Here is a 14,909-nt window from a genome sequence, read left to right on the forward strand (position 1 = left end):
AATAAAATAAAAATATAATAAAGTATGAATAGTAAACAGACAGCCTCAACAAGTTCTCTGATTCATACACACAGAGTTTAGTGACTTTTGGAAATGCCATAGTATTTGAGTAAAATCAAGCCAGGCAACTGGCTTCAGACCACACTCCAGCTTGGAATCACGTGAGGCCAAGTATCACATGTAGAGTCTAGCCCAGGGATAAAAACTAGTTAGCCCCTGTGGGACCCGTAAGCTTATTAAATCTCAGTGTTCAAGGTCACCCAGGTCAGTACTTACCTAATCCCCTTTATGACAACTCCAAGAGGCCATCCTTCCATCTAAGCTTTAATACTGTTGGCAACCCAATCGGTACTGACTCACATGGATAATGGGAGTCTGGCAGGGGAGTGTGTGGGTCTTGGTTTTTCAGAGGGTAGGACGGCAAGGAAAAGTCAAGATAAAATAGCTGTCTTTAAATATCTAGTGAGCAGTCATGTAGAAGAGAGACTGGACACAATGTGTGGCCAAGGTAGAAGCTATGAGAGTCTGATCTGACTTCGTGTAAGGAAGGGCATCTAACAGCACCACCCATAATAGCTAACATCTGAGTGCTCACATTCTGCTGCAAGCCTCATCACACTGCTGACCCATATCAAGCTTGAAGTCACACAAGTCCACCCCTGTCTCTCTCACTCCTGGATTGCATACCTCAGGCTATAAAGGAGTTGTGTGTCCAGAAGCCCCAGAGGATTCCTAGTAACCGACACTGCCCAGGCTGGCCCCAGCTCACAGTCCAGAGGCACAAGCTAAAGGCCCTGTGGCCCAGATTCAGCATAGAGTCAAGGCCAGGTGCACCAGAAGGTTCATGTGCTAGTAGTCTTGAAGGCAACAAGTGCCCAGAAATACCCATGTCCTCATCTACCAGAACAAAGTTTGCTAGGCTATGGGTTAAAAAGAAGGCGGAAAGGAGCACCTGGGTGGCGCCTTTGGCTCAGGTCATGGTCTCAGGGTCCTGGGATCAAGCCCCACATCAGGCTCTCTGCTCGGCGGGGAGCCTGCTTCCCCCTCTCTCTCTGCCTACCTCTCTGCCTACTTGTGATCTCTCTCTCTCCGTCAAATAATAAATAAAATCTTAACCAAAAAAAAAAAAAAAAAAAAAAAAAAGAAGGCCGAAGAACTCCATGCAGCTGTTCTGAATTCTGAAGCCTTGTCTGATGCATGCAGCTTTTACAAAGGCGAAGTGCTCACTTTCCTAATCCTTCTCACCTCTTTTGTGCCTTATCTGCTTCATTCAAGGGTTGAGGTATCAAAATCTGAAGATCAAAGGAAGAAACTTGCTTTTTTAAAAGTTAACTTCGTCCCGGCACCAAATTAGCAGTAAAATAAATAACAGTCTTCTTAGTCACAAAGTTGCCAACATCACCCTCAGACAGGGCACGCTATACTCCATTTCAGGAGCTGCAATGGGGCAACTTTTGAAAGTGACAATGAGGTCACTGAACTGTGACACAGGCCACATATCCCACTTCTAGAGATGTCAGAGGGAGTTCACTCAGGATGTGATGTTAGGTCAGTTTGGAAGATACCCTGAAACCCAGGCCCAGTCTCAGTCCAGGCAAGATGAGTTCATGCAAATTCTGAGATTTCACAAAGTTTTGAAAGCCTCTACAATGAAATAACACCAATAATATTAATATTAAATGCCCTTTATTAACAGTTGCTAGTGTTAATAGCAAAATGTCTTTTACTATACACACACCAGGGTCCAGTCATTCTATTCTACAGTTACTACATTTTCCACATTTGGTCCTCACAACGAATAAAATGGGCTCCATGAGGCAGAAGACATGAACAGACATTTCTCCAAAGAAGACATCCAAATGGCCAACAGACACACAAAAAAGTGTTTAACATTACTCGGCATCAGGGAAATACAAATCAAAACCACAGTGAGACACCACCTCACACCAGTCAGAATGGCTACAATTAACCAGTCAGGAAACAACAAGTGTTGGCAAGGATGTGGAGAAAAGGGAGCCCTCCTACACCATTGATGGGAATGCAGGCTGGTGCAGCCACTTTGGAAAACAGCACGGAGGTTCTTCAAAAAGTTGAAAATAGAGCTACCCTATGACCCAGCAATCACACTACTGGGTATTTACCCTAAAGATACAAATGTAGTGATCGAAAGGGGCATGGGCACCCCAATGTTTATAGCAGCAATGTCCACAATAGCCAAACTATGGCAAGAACCTAATGTCCATCAACAGATGAATGGATAAAGAAGATGTGAGATATATATATACATATATATATGTATATATATATATATGGAATGCTATGCAGCCATCAATACCCCCGAAATCTTGCCATTTGCAATGATGTGGATGGAACTAGAGGGTATTATGCTAAGCGAAGTAAGTTAATCAGAGAAAGACAATTATCATATGATCTCTCTGATATGAGGAATTTTGAGAGGCAGGGCAGGGGGTCATGTGGGGAAGGGATGGGAAAATGAAACAAGATGGGACCAGGGAGGGAGACAAGCCATAAGAGACTCTTAATCTCAGGAAACAAACTGAGGATTGCTGGAGGGGTAGGGGGAGAAAGGGATGGGGTGCCTGGGTGATGGACACTGGGGAGGGTATGTGCTATGGTGAGTGCTGTGAATTGTGTAAGACTGATGATTCACAGACCTATACACCTGAAACAAGTAATATATTACATGTTAATAAAAAAAAAGATAGGGGCCCCTGAGTGACTCAGTGGGTTAAAGCCTCTGCCTTCCGCTCAGGTCATGATCCCGGGGTCGAGCCCCACATCAAGCTCTCTGCTCAGTGGGGAGCCTGCCTCCTGGTCCCCCTCTCTGCCTGCCTCTCTGCCTACTTGTGATCTCTGTCTGTCAAATAAATAAATAAAATCTTAAAAAAAAAAAAGATAGGCCCCCATTATCTCTATCAAGAAGTAGTCCCACAGAGGTGCCTGGGTGGCTCAGGCAGTCAAGTGGCTGCCTTCGGCTCAGGTCATGATCCCAGCCAGGGTCCTGGGATGGAGCCCCACATGGGGCTCTCTGCTTGGCAGGGAGCCTGCTTCTTCCTCTCCCTCCGTCTAACACTCTGCCTACTTGTGCTCTCTCTGTCAAATAAATAAATTAAATTAAATCTTAAAAAAAAAAAAAAAAGAAGTAGCCCCAGAAGTTGAGGATCTCACCTTAAGGCTATACTGTTATTAAACAGTGCTGGTCCACCTGGGGGGCACAGTCTGTTGAGTGCCCAGCTCTTGGTTTTGGCTCAGGGCATGATCTCAGCCCTATGTCAGGGTCCACACTCAGTGCAGAGTCTGCTTAAAACTCTCTGCCCCTACCTCCCCCACCCTTTCTCTATCTAAAATAAATAAATCTTTTGGGGCGCCTGGGTGGCTCAGTGGGTTAAAGCCTCTGCCTTCAGCTCAGGTCATGATCTCAGGGTCCTGGGATCGAGCCCCGCATAGGGCTCTCTGCTCAGCGTGAAGCCTGCTTCCTCCTCTCTCTGCCTGCCTCTCTGCCTACTTGTGATCTCTCTCTGTCAAATAAATAAATAAAATCTTTAAAAAAAATAAATCTTTTATAAAAACAAAAACAAAAAAATACCAAAAACAACAACAACAAAAAACCACATATTGCAGTGAGGCTCTAAATTTAGGTCTGGTGGCTCTAAAGCTCTTTCTACTACAGAACACTACTCACACTTCGGAGAGCCCTCTAGGGTCTTGAGCCTAGCCCAGCAGAGTCAAAATCTGAACTCAGATGGTTTTACCCTGAGCCCCTGGGCCCTCCTTCAGTTTCTCCACATGAAGAAGGAAGATCATGATAGGATCTGTCTTACCATAGACTGAGTATCTTATAAATAGCAGAAATTTTTTTCTCACAGTTCTGGAGTCCAAGATCAAGGTGCTGGTGGATTCGGTGTCTGGTGAGAGCCTGCCTCCTAGATGGCTGGCTTTTGGCTACAACCTCACATGACAGGAGCAGGGATGGTGGGGAGGGGGCAGCAGCTCGCTTTCTGAGGTCTCTTTTATGGATGCTAATCCCAATGGCTCTACCCTCTCGACCTAATCACCTCCCAAAGGCCCCACCTCCTAATACAGTCACCTTGGGGGTTACAAGGTCAATATATAAGCTCTGGGGGGCACACAAGCATTCAGTTCATAGCCGTACCCATCTCACAGGGTGCTAGGAGTGTTTGTTCAGATAATCCACGTAAAGCGTTTAGCTCAGGGTCTGCACGTAGTTAAATGCCCATGCCTGGCCAGTGCCTGGCCACTGTTATTTCCACAGACCCTCAGATCAGCTTTCTGCCAGAGGGGCACAGACTGCAGACGCTTATCTCTTCTGAAAATTTTACAGAACACACTTCTTTCCCTGACATAAAGAGTAGATTTATTGTGGCAGAAAAGAGAGCCAGCTAGCTGTCAGTGGACTTAGACCTCTGTCTGAATTTTGGCCCTGCCCATTCACTCACTACAAGGTCTTCCAGCAGGATCCTTCACCCCTCTGAGCCTCTCTTTCCCCATCTGTGAAATGGAAAGTGGGGTTGGTAATTTGCATACTTTCATAAGAACCTAGGCGTACAGATGTTGCGCAACAACAGCTACTCTGATTACTGAAAGTGACTACCGTAAGTACTCACTATGTCATGACTTTTTCCTGTCCTCCTTCCCAACTATAGAGGAAATCTGCTAGAGGTCCAGACCATTATTTTGATGCAACTGTCTCTAAAAATAACATTACCTCACCCCTTCAAATTGACGGAGAATATGAACACACACACGTGTGATTAGCCAGCTCTAAGCATCTAAGAGATGGCATGAATTAAGTAATGAGATACCAAGCTTGACAGCTGCACTATCTGGAGAAAAGGTCTACTTAGAAATTCTGTGCAGTACGTTCGGTACACTGAACAGTTTCCATATCTGAATCAGAATACTGCCAAGCAAGGTGAATCCTGACCTATGTATTAAAGCTAAAGCACATGGAATTAAGTATCATAGAAGTCGAACTTTGATTTATTTTACTCTCATGGCATTTGGTTTGTTTTAAAACGACACATACATATACAAGCCAGGCAATCACAAAAACAAAACAAAACAAACCCTTGAAACCTGTCAGTGAAAACCAGTTCTCCTTTGTTTCCCTACTAATTCTGTTTCTAAAACCACGATGGATTTTTGTTGTACTCACTTGTTACGTGTCCCACATGCTAAAAATTTGCAGCACTGGGGCACCTGGGTGGCTCAGTGGGTTGAGCCGCTGCCTTTGGCTCAGGTCATGATCTCAGGGTCCTGGGATCGAGTCCCGCATCGGGCTCTCTGCTCGGCGGGGAGCCTGCTTCCCTCTCTCTCTCTGCCTGCCTCTCTGTCTACTTGTGATCTCTGTCTGTCAAATAAATAAATAAAATCTTTAAAAAAAAAAATTTGCAGCACTCTTTCCATCTTTGGTTACTGTGCCAAACAAATATGCTTTGGATTAATGCTGAAATTTGCTTACTGATCTTTTGAGGAAAGGTGTTCACCTGTCTAACATATCCCGATACCTGGCTTAACCACTTAGATGCTGGACACTTGGGCCTTAAATTCTTAAGTCTTCAGTTCAAAGGTACATTGCACAACTCATAACTTCATTGACAAACCTGGGAATCTGACCATGTCCTAGAAGTAGAAATACTATAGTGTGCCCTTGCTTTCCATTTGCCTTTTGTTGTGGAATTTGCAATGCTTCCCATCCATCTAGAAGCACTGAATATGGTTAAAAAAAAAAAAAAAAAGCACCTATATCTACACTCTATGCAGATCCAACCAGAAAATTCTGTTATCTTTTTATCCTGGTTTTTATAATTAGCCTGATTCAGTGGTAGTGGAAAACCTGAATACCACAGCTGAATACTCCAATATTTAGAAAACTGACACCTCTCACTTTCATGATGGTGGCTAGCTGAAACTGGTAACAGACCCAGGTTTCTTCAGTTTGTACCCATGATTATGTTCTGTGTATACTGAACTCTCACCAATTTCCTGCTAATAGTGTTCTATCTAAACCATTTGAGAAGCCAGAGCTCCCCACCCCCACCCCACAGGAGGCTGCTGGCACTAATCCAGTCCTTATTCTGTCCTATTGCCACGCAACAGAAGAGGCAATGGAGAGGGCAGCACTCATCCCCCAGCCTTCTGATATTTGCCTTTCTTCAGCATGGTGTTCGGTGACCCCAACAATCCCCTTGGCAATTTTTCCTCCCTCCACTAGGGTGGCTCATCTAACAGTGTCCTTGTGGTCTAAAACACCCAGCATTTCAAGGCAACATCCGAATACTACTTGGTGCCTTTTCTGTTCCTCCTCCAAAAAGAATGTATTCACCAATCCCAACAAAAATAACTTAAGAGGCACCGAGGTGGCTCAGTCAGTTGAGCACTGGACTCTTGTTTTCCTCTCAGGTCATGATATCTGGGTAGTGTGACCAAGCTGGGCTCCCGCTCAGTGGAGAGTCAACTTGAGATTCTCTCTCTCCCTCTCTTCGCTGTCCCCTCCCCACACTCATGCATGTGTGTGCGTTCTCTCTCTCTCTCTCAAATTAGTAAATACATTTTAAAAAAACAAACGCAGAAAGGGGCACCTGGGTGGCTCAGTCAGTTGGCTTTTGCTTTCTGCTTAGGTCATGATCCCAGGGTCCTGGAATTGAGCCCCACATCGGCCTCCCTGCTCCTGGGGGAGCCTGCTTCTCCCTCTCCCTCTGCCGCTCCCCCTGCTCTCTCAAATAAATAAATAAATAAATGAAATCTTTAAGCAAAACAAAGAAACATACAAAAAATGACTTAAGAAAGAGTTATGTACAAAGTTGTTGCTGTAGTGATGTTTATGATATAGAGACCCCGCTACAGCCTAAAGCTATGAGATAAAGAGTAAATTTTGGTATATCCATATAATGGAATATTGGGAATATAACACAACGTTAAAAAACGATGTCTTAATGCCATAAGAAAATCCTTATGCTAAAATTTTATTTTATTTATTTATTTATTTTTAAAGATTTTATTTATTTATTTGACAGTCAGAGATCACAAGTAGGCAGAGAGGCAGGCAGAGAGAGTGAGGGAAGCAGGCTCCCTGCCGAGCAGAGAGCCCAATGTGGGGCTCGATCCCAGGACCCTGAGACCATGACCTGAGCCAAAGGCAGAGGCTTTAACCCACTGAGCCACCCAGGCACCCCTAAAATATGGTACATTTTAAACATGTTTTTCTCTCAGTGATGGCACTGTGAGTACTTTTTAACTGCTTTTCTCCTACATTTTTGTATTATCCACTATTTTTACTGGGGAAGGGTAAAAAAAAAAATCATTGAAGGACTGAGAGTGTCAGAGCTAATCAGATAAAACGTTGTGGCTTTTCTTATTCTGATCCTGTATTTTTTTTTTTTAAAACTAAGTCTGTCTGAGGTTGTCTCTGCAGCTCAGTTGTCCTGTCCTATGGATTAACAGTGGACAGGATTCTGTATGTGGATGATGACAGCTAGCATTTGTTGAATAACTGCTGTGTCCCAAGCAGGAACCAACGTTCTTAATATATACTATCTCATTTAATCCTCACATCAACCCAGCGAGCTAGTATGATTATCTCCATCTCATCACACAGAACTGAAGTAGAAAGGTAAAATAATCAGCATGAGGCCCTTCGGCTTCATTTCAAACTGAAGCCGTCCTGAGTATGAATGGCTATACCATTAACAACACATTAGGTCCTCTCAGCATTTTATAAGGACTATTATTAGTTTTAAAATATTTGGGAAATGAGTTGACTCTCTAGGGTGCTACTTATGTGTGCTTCAAAGAATCAAAGCACCAAGGAGCAGGCTAAAGGAATCTCCCAGTTGATACTTTATGGAAATTCCACTGAAGGACTTTTGCCAAAGTCTATCTTATGGATGGACACGGCTACCTCAATGAGGTGAAGAAAATGTCACTTGTACCTTTTCTCCCTGACCTCAATCAAATGTTCATGTCCCCAAGGTGAAGGCATAGGAGAAAGAACTGGATCAGCTATAATCAGACTTCCAACTTAATTGAAGAGATAAGACAACTAACACTCATGAAACAATCAGCACAAGGCAAAAAAACCCAAACCCAAAACCAAACCAGACCAAACCATAATTAAATCTTGACCATGTGGCAGAGTAGATAACTCGTGTAGGAGTCACACAAAGAACTATTAGCTCTGAAGTGTCAGAATTTGAAAGGTACAAGAAACCACACTTGAAGATCACCTAGCCAACTCCAGATTCTCAATATGAGAGCTAGTAACTTGACAATTACATAGCAGTAATGCTGAAATAAAATCAAGAAAATTAAAAAGAGAAAAAGAAAAGCCTTCCAAGGATAAGTAGTGAGATGACAGTACTTTTGATGGAAATAGTGGCCAATGTTCCCGTCTCCCGCTTTAGCAAAACCAACCTGCCACAGGTCTGGTGTTTAGATTACAAGCTTGTGAAGAGTCCCTACACTGAGCTTTACATTTTTAAAACAATTAGAAACTACTGAATTGTTTGTTTCATTCCATTCATTTTTTTTTAAACATGAAGCATTTTATGAACCGCACTTTAACCTCGATATTACCAAACAGAAACACACCTACTCACACCAGCATTCCAGATGCTTATCTGAGAGAAGTGAGATTTGGCTGTCTTTAATACACCTCTGGTTTAGGTAGTAGACTCAGGTGTCTGATGTTGTAAACTAGTAAGCAGGAATTATTTGTCTAGCTTCAATGCCTCCACCCCAACATACTCTTATATTTTATTTAAAGCATCTAATAATCTGTTATAGTTGCTCACATAAAATCTATCAGTCATTAGAAAATAGGGATATGCTTAACTCTAAGTGGTTTAGAGAACCTAAATATGAACTGATAGAGCACTATCATTTTTTATAAAAAGATACCAAAACATCAAAAAGATACCCAAAAGATACCTAGGCTAGGTGTAAAGTTATTAAACCTAGTTTTCACTGGGAAAGTTTGGTAGTGTGAACACAACAGATGTGACTCAGGACATGTAAAATTTATTTCAAAAATGTTAGTTCAAATTTAAGAAAACATGGTAGGATAATGAAAAGTTGATTTTGATGAATCCTTTTAAAGGTTTATAAGAAAGAGTGCTGGTCATTGAATTTAAGTAACTAAGGTTTTTATTTTTGTAAAAAAATATAAACCACTTTAATTTCTGACACCAAACATACAGGCATAAAGCTGTATTTTCTTGTATTCTAAGATAAAAATCCCTGTGGGTTTGCCAGCTCAAATTAAGGCTCAAAATTATTTTTTTCTATGCTTCCAATCTATTATTAAGAGTGTACTTTAGGGGCGCCTGGGTGGCTCAGTGGGTTGAGCCTCTGCCTTCGGCTTGGGTCATGATCTCAGGGTCTTAAGATTGAGCCCCGCATCGGGCTCTCTCCTCCTCGGGGAGCCTGTTTCCCCCATCTCTCTGCCTGCTTCTCTGCTTACTTGTGGTCTCTCTCAGTGTCAAAAAAAAAAAAAAAAAAAAAAAGTGTACTTTAAATTCCTCAAGGAGTACTTCAGGGGTGCCTGGGTGGCTCAGTCCTTAAGCCTCAGCCTTCGGCTCATGTCATAATCCCAGGATTCTGGTATAGAGCCCCACATCGCGCTCCCTGCTCAGGTGGAGGTTTGCTTCTCCCTCTCCCACTACCCCTGCTTTCTATTCCCTCTCTCGCTGTCTCTCTCTCTCTGTCTAATAAATAAAATCTTAAAAAAAAAAAAAAGTACTTCGGGGCACCTGGGTGGCTCAGTGGGTTAAGCCACTGCCTTCAGCTCAGGTCATGATCTCAGGGTCCTGGGATCGAGTCCCGCATCGGGCTCTCTGCTCAGCGGGGAGCCTGCTTCCCTCTCTCTCTCTCTCTGCCTGCCTCTCCGTCTACTTGTGATCTCTCTCTGTCAAATAAATAAATAAAATCTTTAAAAAAAAAAAAAAAGCCTCTGCCTTCGGCTCAGGTCATGATCTCAGGGTCCTGGGATCAAGTCCCGCATCAGGCTCTCTGCTCAGCCGAGAGCTTGCTTCCTCCTCTCCCTCTGCCTGCCTCTCTGACTACTTGTGATCTCTCTCTGTCAAATAAATAAAAAATCTTAAAAAAATTAATTAAATTTAAAAAAAAGTACTTCAAACGGTGTTATCCTCTCATAGACCATTTAAGCTATCTGTAATGCAGGAAAACTCAATATAGTTCTCTTTCAATATATTTTAGCAATTTACATTGCAAACTGTCATACAATTTGTACGCGTGGATCAGAGAGATAACTAAAATGTGATTTCGAAAGAAGTAGAATGGGTTAATAAACCGTAAGTAATCAATATTAAGCCCATAAAGAACGTAATTTTCCAACAAGTCTCCATAACAACAACAACAACAACAAAAAATACAAATTCAAGTGCTAAGTAGATGTCCTCCTTACAACCATTGCCAAATCCGCTGCGTGACTTCAAAGTTCCAGTCAAGACTTTTAACTTTCAATCTAAACTTTTCAGATCTACAAAATACAAGTATCCGAGTCACGTCCCACACCGGTATTTCCCAAAGTCTGAGAGTCTAAAGAGAGAAACAAAAAAGTTTGCCAAATATCAAGTTTTTACAGATAAATCCAAAACCTATACTAGCAATTTCTCAGTATCAGACATATGCAAATGATGTTGAATGCAATCATTAATTAGCAATGCATTCTACTTACTTTGTTTTTTGCCATTTATAAGCTTCATTAAAGACACCAAGAAAAAAGGTAACCAGTTGAATGAGGTTCGGCTCAGACAGGAGAAACCAGTTGTAAACTTGATCTACAAATTTACATCTCACAATATCCTGCAGGGAAGGTACTCTTATAGACTAACATCATATACAAGCTTTAGATTGTGAAATAACGCATTTCAGCTTTTTACGCCTCACATTACCATTAGAAACCCTCAACTCTACATCCCTAGTTCCCGAAAAAAAAAAAGAAAAGAAAAAAGAAAGGAAAAAAAGAAAATCCACCTCCAATTATCATTGGTCCACATAGTTCCGGCCCACATGGTATCAGTGGGTGTGTCGCTGCCAACAGGTCCTCTCATTGGCTGCGAAGAAAAAGCATTTAATAGGCTGTGATTTGGGGGGTTGTCAAACTCCACGCCTCCAGGCCTGGCGCTTGCCAATAGACCCGAGGTACTGGCGGCTACTCTGCGATTCAAAGGACAAGGTGGCTGCCTGAGCGCCAATCCCAGAAAGACGAACTCTGAGAAGGAAAAGGGGCAAGGAGAAGGGAGAGGGCGGCTCCAGCTGTCCCTCCAGCTCAACGCCTACTCCCGGACCCCGAGAAATGTTCTCACACGTGCATTTTCCCATCAGCAAATTAGAAAGGCTGGCAGTGCGCTAACCTTTTTTAGAGTCGTGACCGAGGGAGCAGCGCAGGGTCTGCCGTCTATCGGCCCATTCTACAGACTGAAGCAAGCAAGCGTGAGGCTCAGGCGGCGATCTTTAGTGCCTGGCGCCCCTGGGGAAAGAATCAGTCCCGGGAGCCCCCTCCGTACACTCCCCCGACAGCGGGCGCTGAGGCGCACCGGGCGCGCAGCGGAGCCTGCCCCGCCGCTCCCGGGTGCCAGGCCCGCGGGATGCGCCTGCCTCGCGCCGGCGCTCCCCTCGCGAGGGACTTACGCGGCCTGTTCTTTCTCCCAGAGTCCATCCTCCTCCGCAGCCGGCATTTCTTGGCGGGGGAGTCGTGCTGGGGGGGCGGTGGCTGCGGCTGGAGCTCGGGCAAGAGCGGGAGGCGCGGGGGTGCCGCCTCGCCACCGCCCGCGGGGCCCCGGTTGCAGAAGCGCGGCGGCTGGACTGGCGGCGGGTGGAAGCCGTTGTGCAGCAGCCCGTTCACGGCGGCAGCGCCGGTGTCGGCGGGGGCCCCCGGGGCGTGAGTAGCCGAGTGCTCCGGCCGCCCGCCCCGGTCGCCCATGCCGGGGGCTGGTGCGGCGGCGCGCGGGCCCCGGTTCAGGCGGCCTCGCTGGAGGTCATTCTCGGGCGTCTTTATTTCCCCGGATCCTCCCTGCGGTTTCCGATTCAGCAGCCGCAGAGCCGGCGCTGGGGGATGGCGAGCCCGGCGCTCCTCCCCTTCTCCCACCGGCTCCCCCCGCTCCTCGGCGCTCTGCCCCCGGTGCGCCCGCCCCGCCGCGCCGGCCGGGAGCATGCCGGCTCCCGGCGCGGAATCCGGGATCCTCGCGGACCCCCAGCCGGGGCCCCCACAACCCGCCTCCCTCTGATCCCCGGGCCACGCGACTTCAAACGCGGCTTCCTTGCCTCCCAGACCTGTCCCCGCTACTGAGCATGCCCAGTGCTGCCCGCCACCGCCACCGCCACCGACGAGTTTCAACATGGGGACTGAAGTTCTCGGGGTTTGCAAAGAGATGGGCGGGTTGGGCTTTGTATCTCGGAGCTGCCGAGAGGGGACTGGGCGAGGCTGGCGCTAGAGGAGCGGGCTGTCTGCGGGAGGAATTACGGAGGAACACAAATATTTGTAGAGGTTTCAGGTTTGCTAATCCTGCCTGCAGTGGGCTAAACACCTTTGCAAGGTCATTCATGTAGTCCCTTCCAACACCCCTCCTCTCCTTGCTTTGTGAGTGTGCCTGTTTGGTTAAGTGACCAAAGTACTCACAGGCCCGAGTGGAGGGAGGAGAACGATTATTTATAGAAAGGTAGGCCGATTTGGGAAGCGAAGGGAGTGAAATTTCTTTACTGGCACACATGCAGACACCATGTGCTTCCCTGGAGTTGTCTTTGCAGGGAGGAAACCTAGGAATACAGTGTAAGGACAGTGAAGGACACAGCTGCACACGGATTAACCGGTGCTGGAAGAGACCAAGTAAACAGAAGCAGTCCCAAGCTATAAAAAGCGCTTTCCTCACCCAGAAAGGACTTCAAGAGACAATGTCATTCCATTTATAGAGGAAGGAGTTGCCTGTGTTTTAAGAAGGGAAGGCAGCATGGCAGGGTGGTCAACACCATAAGCTTTGAAGTCAAAGCTGGGTTCAAATTCCAACTCAGCCACTAGCAAAGCCATGGAAAATTGCTGGAGTTACCACACCTGGCAATCAGAAACAGGGCTGGACATGCTCAGTAGGCAGAACAAATTTGGGTGGTGAGGACCTTATCAAAGTTATGTAATCCCTTGAGGCCTCAGCTTTTGAATTTAACCAGGCCCTGTTGTGAGAAATCTACCTAAAGTAGCTGATACAATCCTGGCACACAGTAAATTCTTCAAAGAAGCAGTTATTTTAATGACATTGTTATTAGCAGTTCACCTTTCAAGTGAGGGGAGCAAACCATGCTCGCAGCCATATTTTCTGTGTGATTAGTTATGTGGGATGTTCTCCATCATTTGTATGGACTGAATCTGCAAAGGAGAAGCCAGCAAGTGTGGGCTGGGCCACTGGGTTGCCAAGAACCCGGATGGGCAATTGCTTCCCAGAGATACCCAGAGCCACAGCTTTGGAACCATAGGGATTGATGTTTTTGAATATAGGTGAGGTTTGGTGGAATCTGGAGCCAAAGGCCAAGAAAGGATTCTCGAGGTGTCTTCAGTGCAAAGCTGGTGGGTTTTTACTAAAGCACCGGTACAGAACCCAAGGACGGAAAGAGCTGTTGCTGCCTGCCGCGCCGGGATTGCGAGGGGGCAGCTGATAGTATACAGTGGGGTGGGGAGAAGTAAAGATAAGGGAAATTCCAAAAGGACTTTCATATGCTAAAGAAGACTCAGCAGATACTGGATGCCTTGCTGTAATTAAACCAAGGTTGTTTTTTCTTCCAACAGGGCATTCACTTTAAGACCGTTAGGAGCTTCCTTAGAGGAAGGCTAAACTCTGCCTGCCTCAAGTATTTGTCAATAAGGACATTTAATTTTATCTACATTTCCTTCTGCCTTTGTTTCTTGCATCAGGGGCCACTTGAGAACTCCCATCCATCCACAAATTTTTACAGATAAGGAAACAGCCACAGAGAGATGGCTGAGGTCATTAAGAGCAAAACTAGGGCTAAACCCTAAATCTTCTATTCCTGACCTTATCATACTATTTGAGACATAGAGGAAAAACAAGCAAACAAACTTGGGCGCTAAGGCTCCTGTCTATCTCTCCTGCCTCATCTCCAGCTCCCTGTGCTCCTGCTATAAGGCAGCCTGCCAGTTCCTCAAATTATTTATTATCCCTTTGCACCTTTTATTTCCATTGCCTGAAATGCTCTTCCTCGAGACCTCTTTGTCCACTAGATTCTGACTCAATCCTCAGACCTCTGCTTCAACCTCTTATATTTGGAGAAATCTTCCCTGGCCCTTAGGACTAGATCAGGTGTTCCTACTCCCTACACTGTATCTTCATGACTGTATCAGTCTGTAACTCTATAATGCATCTGTTCCCTTATTTGTCAATGGGGATAATATTAGGGCATCACTGAATTGTTACAATGATGAAATGGATTAACATATGCAAAGTGCCCAGCACATCATAACTCCTGTGAAAAAGCTACATATTGTAATGGGGGCCGAGGGGTGCAAGAGCCCCTGGCTCAAGGGGTCCCAAACAGACCAGGTCTGGCCATTTGCCACTGACAAAAAATCCAAAGGGAGAGAGACGAGTGGTGGTGAAACCAGAAAGGGATTTATTTCAGCAAAGCCAACACTGGGAAGACCTTGGACTAATGTCTCAAAGACTGTCTCCAAAGTGCTAAAAATACTTCCAGGTTTATATAAGGAAAATGTGGGACAAAGGTCAGTGGGTAAATGCAGCTGGGTAGTCAGGTTGGTCAGATTGTCTTGGGGTCAATCACTCAGGCCTTGCTGGCCCAGGCCAGTCCTTACTGCTTGAGTAGTTCTGATTCCCATCAGGGGA

The 14,909-nt window shown here is 45.4% G+C and overlaps 1 protein-coding gene across 9 annotated transcripts in view; it reads right to left on the reverse strand.

Moving 5' to 3' along the window:
• Positions 1-14,909, reverse strand: part of PANK1 (pantothenate kinase 1) — a 109,782-nt gene that overhangs the window by 45,592 nt on the left and 49,281 nt on the right. The window contains exon 1 of one of the 9 annotated variants that reach the window (XM_047702156.1): positions 11,695-12,593. The exons of 5 other annotated variants lie outside the window; for them this stretch is intronic. In XM_047702156.1, coding sequence (XP_047558112.1) covers positions 11,695-12,403 — 709 coding nt within the window. In that variant the 5' untranslated portion in view covers positions 12,404-12,593. Of the gene's footprint in view, positions 1-1,261; positions 1,281-10,738; positions 10,976-11,037; positions 11,066-11,694; positions 12,594-14,909 lie in introns of those variants that run through there. 3 more of the 9 variants (XM_047702158.1, XM_047702157.1, XM_047702164.1) reach the window with 3 other exon arrangements.

The sequence above is a fragment of the Lutra lutra genome, chromosome 14, assembly GCF_902655055.1.
Source record: "Lutra lutra chromosome 14, mLutLut1.2, whole genome shotgun sequence".
Taxonomy (NCBI): domain Eukaryota; kingdom Metazoa; phylum Chordata; class Mammalia; order Carnivora; family Mustelidae; genus Lutra; species Lutra lutra.